The following is a 10,494-nucleotide window of genomic DNA, read 5'->3' as shown; positions in this document are numbered from 1 at the left end:
CCTAACTACTCAATACACTCTTCTAACACCCAACTACTCAATACACTCCTCTAACACCTAACTACTCAATACACTCCTCTAACACCTAACTACTCAATACACTTCTATAACACCTAACTACTCAATACACTCCTCTAACACCTAACTACTCAATACACTCCTCTAATACCTAACTACTCAATACACTCCTATAACACCTAACTACTCAATACACTCCTCTAACACCTAACTACTCAATACACTCCTCTAACACTTAACTACTCAATACACTCCTCTAACACCTAACTACTCAATACACTCCTCTAACACCTAACTACTCAATACACTCCTCTGACACCTAACTACTCAATACACTCCTCTAACACCTAACTACTCAATACACTCTTCTAACACCTAACTACTCAATACACTCCTCTGACACCTAACTACTCAATACACTCCTCTAACACCTAACTACTCAATACACTCCTCTAACACCTAACTCCTCAATACACTCTTCTAACACTTAACTACTCAATACACTTCTCTAAAACCTAACTACTCAATACACTCCTCTAACACCTAACTACTCAATACACTCCTCTGACACCTAACTACTCAATACACTCCTCTAACACCTAACTACTCAATACACTCCTCTAACACCTAACTCCTCAATACACTCTTCTAACACCCAACTACTCAATACACTCCTCTAATACCTAACTACTCAATACACTCCTCTAACACCTAACTACTCAAGACACTCTTCTAACACCTAACTACTCAATACACTCCTCTAATACCTAACTACTCAATACACTCCTCTAACACCCAACTACTCAATACACTCCTCTAACACCCAACTACTCAATACACTCCTCTAACACCCAACTACTCAATACACTCCTCTAACACCTAACTACTCAATACACTCCTCTAACACCTAACTACTCAATACACTCCTCTGACACCTAACTACTCAATACACTCCTCTAACACCCAACTACTCAATACACTCTTCTAACACCTAACTACTCAATACACTCCTCTAACACCTAACTACTCAATACACTCCTATAACATCTAACTACTCAATACACTCTTCTAACACTTAACTACTCAATACACTTCTCTAAAACCTAAGTATTCAATACACCCTTCTAACACCTAACTCCTGAATACACTCCTCTAACACCTAACTACTCAATACACTCTTCTAACACTTAACTACTCAATACATTCCTCTAATACCTAACTACTCAATACACTACTCTAACACCCAACTACTCAATACACTCCTTTAACACCTAACTACTCAATACACTCCTCTAACACCTAACTACTCAATACACTCCTCTAACACCTAACTACTCAATACACTCCTCTAACACCCAACTACTCAATACACTCTTCTAACACTTAACTACTCAATACACTCCTCTAACACCTAACTACTCAATACACTCCTCTAACACCCAACTACTCAATACACTCTTCTAACACTTAACTACTCAATACACTCCTCTAACACCTAACTACTCAATACACTCCTCTAACACCCAACTACTCAATACACTCTTCTAACACTTAACTACTCAATACATTCCTCTAATACCTAACTACTCAATACACTACTCTAACACCCAACTACTCAATACACTCCTCTAACACTCAACTACTCAATACACTCCTCTAACACCCAATTACTCAATACACTCCTCTAACACCTAACTACTCAATACACTCTTCTAACACCTAACTACTCAATACACTCCTCTAACACCTAATTACTCAATACACTCTTCTAACACTTAACTACTCAATACACTCCTCTAACACCTAACTACTCAATACACTCCTCTAACACCTAACTACTCAATACACTCCTCTAACACCCAACTACTCAATACACTCCTCTAACACCTAACTACTCAATACACTCCTCTAACACCTAACTACTCAATACACTCCTCTAACACCTAACTACTCAATACACTCCTCTAACACCTAACTACTCAATACACTCTTCTAACACCTAACTACTCAATACACTCCTCTAACACCTAACTACTCAATACACTCCTCTAACACCTAACTCCTCAATATACTCCTCTAATACCTAACTACTTATTACTAACTACTTAACTAACTATTATAATTATATTGAGTTATATTACTACTATTATGTTACAAGGTACTAGTGTTATATTGAGAGGTATCACTGTTATTATATTGAGAAATATTACTGTTATTATATTGAGAGGTATCACTGTTATTTTATTGAGAGGTATTACTGCAACTATATTGAGAGTTATTGCTGTTATTATATTGAAAAGTATTACTGTTACTACATTGAGAGATATTACTCATATTATATTGAAAGGTATTACTGCTATTATATTGAGAGGTATTGCTGTTATCATATTGAGATATATTACTGTTATTATATTGAAAGGTATTACTGTTATTATATTGAGAGATATTACTGGGTTTATATTGAGAGATATTACTGTTATTATATTGAGATGTATTACTGTTATTATATTGAGAGGTATTGCTGTTATTATATTGATATATATTACTGTTATTATACGGAGAGATGTTATTGTTATTATATTGAGAGATATTACTGTTACTATATTGAGAGGTATTACTTTTATTATATTGAGAAGTATTACTGTTATTACATTGAGAGGTATTACTGCAACTATATTGAGAGTTATCGCTGTTATATTAAAAAGTATTACTGTTACTACATTGAGAGATATTACTCATATTATATTGAAAAGTATTACTGTTATTATATTTAGAGGTCTTGCTGTTATCATATTGAGATATATTACTGTTATTATATTGAAAGGTATTACTGTTATTGTAAGAGAACCCTACTAACATTTCCTGTCTCTACTAACTCACCAATTTTATTGTCTTGTGTTAAGTAAAACATCGCTGTATCCGGGTCTAAGGCGCCACAAGGGTTGTTTCGACGTGTTTTGACGTGTCTCGACACGCCTTCACTTCCTGCAATTATCTTCCATCCACGCTCGGCATTATGACTTTTGAAGTTCAACTGGTAACACGCAACTGATGATTTAATTGACGATTTTTCTGTTCAGAACATTTTTGCATTTATCGCTAATTTGTTTCGTTTGACTTCTTGATTTAGCTGTGTGAGTGTTTTTCAAAGACGGCAAAAGGTTTGTGTCGATAATTTTCTATTTCTATAATATCGTTATTTTTTATATTGCTGTGGAAGAACTTTTACATATGTTAATCATTTGTAGATTTCACGGTTTAGGTGTTGACTGAATAAAACATCAACGAGTCATCTCCAAATCAGTGAATCAATTCCAGCTTAATACACTTGCCAGCTACGAACCTAGCGTAAACCGCTATAGTGAAATCTTTCCTAGAAGAGAAAATAACCAACGAACATCAAAGAACTGCTGGGCGGACTTAAAGGTGTCTCGTATTTACCGAACGTGTGTACACAAGTGCCACAACTATTGAGCCGACGTACTGGCTATATTCAACTATTGAGCCAACGTACTGTCTATATTGAACTATTTAAAGGACACTGATTGACGCGGGATCGCTGAGTCGCCGTGCAGACCTACACTGTTGATATACCACACAACATCGTAACGCCATTTAAGTCGACGAATATACGTTCAGTAATTACCGAAACAACGAACCGGCTAAATAGAACAATATATCTGCAGGCTAAGAACCCTATTCAGACTATTGAGATAAGGAAATATTAGGATACTCGAAAGCGTTAAACATTTCGATAGCTTTATTAGATAACTACTGAACAATTTTAGATCGTTTAAGATTTAAAAAATATTAAAAATTGTCATTCTGTTTTGAAACTGTCATATTATTTTTTCTTTGAGCAATTTGCAATCTTTTGGATTACTATTCTTGTAAACTGCCCTGCTTGGATGGTGGCTAATTTTCGGTCGGTAATCGATTGGCACACGGTTTGGCTGCCGCGGTTAGTGTCTTTTCCGAAGTGTCTGACATTTTTGGCCGGCCCTCACTCGTACTTTATAATCTAATGTGGCGCTTTCGGCCCAGTTTGCAACTGGTATTCTTTTGTTGACTTCACATACCTAAACTAGACGTATTGAAATTTCTTGTTGATCACATATTTTGCAGCTTCAATGGTATTGAAGCTCTTTTGTGTAAAAGTATAAGATTTAATTTTTGTATTGATATTGACTTGACTGTGGTATTTACTTGTAAAGCAATCTATTTCAGCTTTTTCACCCTTGATTTTCTGTAATTATAAACGAATTCAGGGTATTATCATTATTGCTCTTTTAAACATCATAATGAATTCAGAACAAGATGCCAATTCAGCAGAGCACACGTCACGAGCAGGTAGTGGCCACAGAATGAATAGCCCACCAATATTTAGAACATCTGATCGTATCAAAAAGTCTACATTACTCAAGGATATTCCAAAGTTGATAAATGATGAATTGGAGAAAATAGAAGATTTTCTGACGAATATGCACACTGAAAAAGAAATGCAAGATTTTTCTTCTTTTATCGAGAAGATGTTAAAGGAAATACAGGAGAAGTGGGTTGAATTGTGTGAATTGACTGATGATAAGGAAAGGTTAACTACACTACAGAACATGTTTGAATATTATGGGTCAACTGTTGATGATTGCAAGAGAACGTTAGCAGAGAGAATAGAAGAGGCAGGCAGGGTCAACTCCGCAGAATATGACAGTGATATAGAAAGAGAGCTGGAAGAGGCAGCTGCAAAGTTTCAGCAGCTGATGGCTAGAAAGAAGGCAAGGGACTCTCAGAGCTCTTCCACAAACAACAAGAACAATCGTCTTCCAAAATCCGAGACAGGGTCTGCAGCTTCAAACGCTGAGACAAAAATGAACAATTCCGGTTCAGGTGAAATACAAGCCCTCACCAAAGCATTGATCGCAACGATGAAGTCCACAAAGCGCTCAACCCTCGAACCCAGTGTTTTTAAGGGTGATCCTACTATGTTCAAGGAATGGGAAATAGACTTTGACGCTTACATTGAATCGGAAGGCTTAACAGGACTGCAACCACTAAGACACCTCAAAAGGTATATTTCTGGTAAAGCATTTGATGCAGTCAGTGGGTATTTTCTTACCAACACAATGGATGCTTATGAAGACGCAAGGAAAGATTTGAGAGAAAGATTTGGTAAACAGTATGATGCTGCTCTCGGATTAAGAAAAAAGCTTGAGGAGTTTCCAAAGATTGGCACAAGGGATGCTGACTCTATGAGAAAATACGCAAATCTTCTAAGTCACATCAAATCCGCAATGCGAGGTTGTGATGAGTTGCGCCTATTGAATGACAGAAACCAAAATGAGATTCTTGCTAGGAAATTACCAGAATGGATGTTGAGATCCTGGGCCAAAAAGGTGAGAGTGTGTGTAAAAGAATATAGCAGTTATCCTACTTTTAATGAATTTGCCGAATTCGTCAAAGAGCAAGCTGAAGATATGGAAGAAGAACGAAAGATCAGCGGACAGGAAGCAAGTCAAAACTATCAACATAAGCCAGATTTCAATAAAAAGGAAAGGAGCTATGCTCCAGCCAATCCAATGAAATTACGAAGCCATTCAACAGGAACCTCTCAAATAAGTGAATGTCTTTACTGTAAGAAAACCCATCTAACGAACGAATGTTGGGCACTTGCTAAGCTGCCAAGAGAACCAAAGAACTTATTTTTTCAGGAGAATGGTCTTTGCTTTGGCTGTACTAAAAGAGGACACGTATCAAGACAGTGCCCAAACAGAGCCTTTTGTTCCAAGACAGGATGTGGGAAAAGACATCCAACAGTCCTACACATCGACTTTTCGACAACATCTAAACATTGGAGAAACCAAGATCAAACTGCGGTTCCAAAGCCACCAAATGAAAGAAGCTCAACCACATCGATGCCCAGCACAAATATTCAGCCGAGAAAAGAACCAAGTGCAGAACTTAAACGGATATCTTCAAAGAAAACTGGTACAACAGGTAACTCCCTCAGCATGATCTTGCCAGTGCATATAACTACTGACAAATCTCCTGCAGAAACGCTACTTGTATACGCGCTCCTTGATTCAGGTTCAGACCACTCTTACATCAATACAGACTTGGCGAAATATCTCCAACCCAACTACACAAGAGAATTGGTCACAGTAGAAACTCTCACAGGAGAATCAACAAAATGGGTCACTTTATATCAAGATATTAGAATACAAGGATACGAACAAGCAGACTTCACTTACTTAGATGCCTATGGTTGGAAAGATATTGCATGCAATCGCGACCACATTCCTTGCAGAAATAATGTGGCAAAACTATCTCATCTTAAAGAGTTTGCAAGCAAATTGCCACCTTTGATGGACATTCCCATTGGATTGCTAATAGGAGCTAATTGTCCCGAGGCTTTTGCCCCTTTAGAAGCATTAGTTCAAGTCAAAGGCTTGCCGTATGCCAGGAAATCAATGTTGGGGTGGATCGTCTTTGGAGCAGACAACAGACGGCAAGGAGATAGAAGACTTATTACACACCGTACATGCATCAAGCTCGACGATCATGTCCTCATATCTCAAGAAGACATAAAATTTCTAAACATCATGGAACAAACAACGGAAGTGCTACCATCAGGGTCTTATCAGATGGCTTTACCATTTAGGCAGCGACGTGTTTCGACGTGTTTTGACGTGTCTCGACACGCCTTCACTTCCTGCAATTATCTTCCATCCACGCTCGGCATTATGACTTTTGAAGTTCAACTGGTAACACGCAACTGATGATTTAATTGACGATTTTTCTGTTCAGAACATTTTTGCATTTATCGCTAATTTGTTTCGTTTGACTTCTTGATTTAGCTGTGTGAGTGTTTTTCAAAGACGGCAAAAGGTTTGTGTCGATAATTTTCTATTTCTATAATATCGTTATTTTTTATGTTGCTGTGGAAGAACTTTTACATATGTTAATCATTTGTAGATTTCACGGTTTAGGTGTTGACTGAATAAAACATCAACGAGTCATCTCCAAATCAGTGAATCAATTCCAGCTTAATAAACTTGCCAGCTACGAACCTAGCGTAAACCGCTATAGTTATTATATTGAGAGATATTACTGGGTTTATATTGAGAGATATTACTGTTATTATATTGAGAGGTATTACTGTTATCATTTTGAGAGGTATTACTGTTATTATATTGATATATATTACTGTTATTATACGGAAAGATGTTACTGTTATTATATTGAGAGATATTACTGCTATTATATTGAGAGGTATTACTGTTATTATATTGAGAAGTATTACTGTTATTATATTGAGAGGTATTACTGCAACTATATTGAGAGTTATCGCTGTTATTATATTGAAAATTATTACTGTTACTACATTGAGAGATGTTACTCATATTATATTGAAAGGTATTACTGTTATTATATTCAGAGGTATTGCTGTTATCATATTGAGATATATTACTGTTATTATATTGAAAGGTATTACTGTTATTATATTGAGAGATATTACTGTTGTTATATTGAGAGATATTACTGTTATTATATTGAGAGGTATTACTGTTATTATATTGATATATATTACTGTTATTATATGGAGAGATGTTACTGTTATTATATTGAGAGATATTACTGTTATTATATTGGGAGGTATTACTGTTATTATATTGAGAGGTATTACTGTTATTATATTGAGAGGTATTGCTGTTATTATATTGATATATATTACTGTTATTATACGGAGAGATGTTACTTTTATTATATAGAGAGATATTACTGTTATTATATTAAGAGGTATTACTGTTCTTATATTGAGAGATATTACTGTTATTATATTGACAGATATTACTGTTGTTATATTGATAGATATTACTGTTATTATATTGAGAGGTGTTACTGTTATTACATTGAGAGGTATTACTGTTATTATATTGAGAGATATTACTGTTATTATATTGATAGGTACTACTGTTATTATATTGAGAGGTATTACTGTTATTATATTGAGAGGTATTACTGTTATTGTATTGATATACATGTATATTACTGTTATTATACGGAGAGATGTTACTATTATTATATTCACATACATTACTGTTATTACATGTATACTGAGACATATTACTGTTATTATATAGAGAGATATTACTGTTATTATGTTGTAAAGCCCTTACATACAAGGCAGCAAAGAGTAGATAACTGAAAGCTCCAAGCAAGGTTTGTTGAGCACTACCAGCTTATTTAAGAGCTAGCTATATCCATGGTAAACATACTGGAGTGTCAAGCAAACAGAGTATCAAGAATTGCTTCAAGATGGTTAGCCATGAAAATACCGTCAAAAGGTTGAACCTATGATTTATGCTTCTGTTGATAAAACAAGAGCTGTGACAGTTTATTGCATTTTCACGACATGTGTAGTCATAGCATAGATTAGTCGAATATCAAGCCGACCTCTCGAGAATACTGGATCTGTTCACAACGCTGCAGTATTGCAATATCTTTAAGTTTAACTTTCATAAAACCTTTGTGGATTTTTTCAGAAAGTGTTGGTATTTTTTACCATTTGCTGTTGTTTTCGATCTTTAAGGTGCTACGATTGCCAGTATGTTTTCAAATTAAAATCAATGAAGCTTGGTTGCGATTCAATTGCCTGGAAGAAAATACATGTAACATTACATCGCTAGTTGCTATCGTTGTGTCAGCTGATGTCGGCCATTAAGATCTAGTCAAAAGGTTCACTTTTGTGCAAGTTCAGCTTTATAGGAACAGAAGATTTGACTTGTAGGTTAGAGCTCATAGACAACAGCTTGCGGTTTATGTTGACTTAGAATAAAGCAGTTAAACAACTACGTGAAGATTGACTGGTTTACACTTCCAAACATGGGAAATATCCATCACCATCTGGCAGTGACCATACAATCTTGAGTTGCCAAATATATGATACGTAGTTAGGCCACTAGGGAGATGCTAGTCTAAAAGCCTTGACTAAGACATTCAACCTGAAACAAGGCAATATCAACGCAATATTTACCAACAACTTAGGAGTTATCACCTTCATTTTTGTTCGTAACAAAGAAGCAGACACATCAATAACTGTTTCTGCTGTCATACGTCGGTTACTAGAGGGCTCCATTAGATGAGTAAAAAAAGGACTTCTATCTATGCTGCCCCTTACAGAGAATTTTGAGCTAATCATTCCGTTTCACTTTATCTGCTTCCTGTCTAATTACATATTTGAGGCAAGTATTAAATGAAAGTACATGTGTTAGTGAAAGATAAAATGCAGTATTAGTGTTATGTTCTCCCAGAACTAACATATCAAAAGGTTACAAAGCAGAAAAGGTGGTTTTTTGTATATCGTTTCATTTGTACATTGAGTTCGCTGAAGAACTTGTCTCTGACCACTGACGCCTGTTCAACTGGCCCTTCTTTCACAACTCTGACTGGTAAGTGATGACTTCTTCCAGCTTTCACATAGAAATATTTAATGCCACCACGCACAGCATCAGTCGGTGTGGATGTTGACACTGCCAATAGGTGTTATTACAAGCAGGGGCTGGTAATGTGTTTATACGGCATTTTGCCATGCACCCCTACAATACTGACCTGTGTTCATGGCATGCTTTGAGAAGGTAGACTGAGCACTCTTTCACAGGACACCCAGTTTAGCTTGAGTTTGCCTGGGAAGAGACTGAACCAAGCAAAAAGCATGCTAAAGACGACTTCAATCCACTTGGCACAGCTACAGTTTTCAGCCTTCTCCTTCAATGCCTTCCTTAGGGACAGCCGTAGAGATAGCAGCCTCTGTTACCCGGTTGGCTCGAGCTACCACCCAAGAGTGACTTATAAAATATTTCATGACCCTTGTGCCTGTATATTGAGATGCTTTAAAGTATAAACTGATAATCGGGATCTGGGTCTTCAGTGCTAACACCAGTTTTTTCAATACGCTGACCTTCTCTTCTTTCTTTGAGCACACCTGGTAGCAATGCCAATGGTTTCTTGGTTTGCGAACAAGCAAAAGTTTAAAAAAACTGGCGATCACTTGGAACGCCGCTTAATTTGACTGGTTTGCAGAGTGTCTCGCTACAACACTACTTCCTCTTCCTAAGTTTCTTCTTTAACGCAGCTTTGAAGGGAGTGTTGAGAAGTTGATACAAAGGTTTGCTGAAGTATGCTTGCATACTACAATGTCTCTTTAAATACGTAAGAGAAAAATATAAACTGAATGGAAAAGCATGACTAGGATAGGAATCAAAGAGACAAAATGAAGGCTAAATACTCTTGAATTGATGTCCGAAAAGAGGTAAATAATGGAAAGTGCTTATTGGTGATTCTTTGGAAATGGAGGAGAAGAGTGATAAACTTCTATTCAATAGCTAAAAAAGGGTCTTGAGCTGTACTGGCAAAAAGTGGAATTTGTAACACTTTCATCAACCAGTTTGTTTTGAGATAAAATCAATAGACTGTATGCTC

General features: G+C 36.3%; 1 protein-coding gene across 1 annotated transcript; it reads left to right on the top strand.

Annotated features, from left to right (window-relative positions):
- The first annotated feature begins 4,319 nt into the window (after positions 1-4,319).
- Positions 4,320-6,791, top strand: LOC137390812 (uncharacterized). Its single transcript, XM_068077128.1, has one exon. The coding sequence runs from the start codon at positions 4,320-4,322 to the stop codon at positions 6,789-6,791; it is 2,472 nt and encodes an 823-aa protein (XP_067933229.1).
- The last annotated feature ends 3,703 nt before the right edge of the window (positions 6,792-10,494 follow it).

Source organism: Watersipora subatra, chromosome 3 (assembly GCF_963576615.1).
Source record: "Watersipora subatra chromosome 3, tzWatSuba1.1, whole genome shotgun sequence".
NCBI classification, from domain to species: domain Eukaryota; kingdom Metazoa; phylum Bryozoa; class Gymnolaemata; order Cheilostomatida; family Watersiporidae; genus Watersipora; species Watersipora subatra.
Note: the sequence above shows the minus strand (reverse complement) of the source record. Positions and strands in the feature narration are given on the sequence as shown.

Coding starts and splice junctions, on each gene's coding strand:
- LOC137390812 (XM_068077128.1), top strand. CDS start 4,320: ATGAATTCAGAACAAGATGCCAATTCAGCAGAGCACACGTCACGAGCA.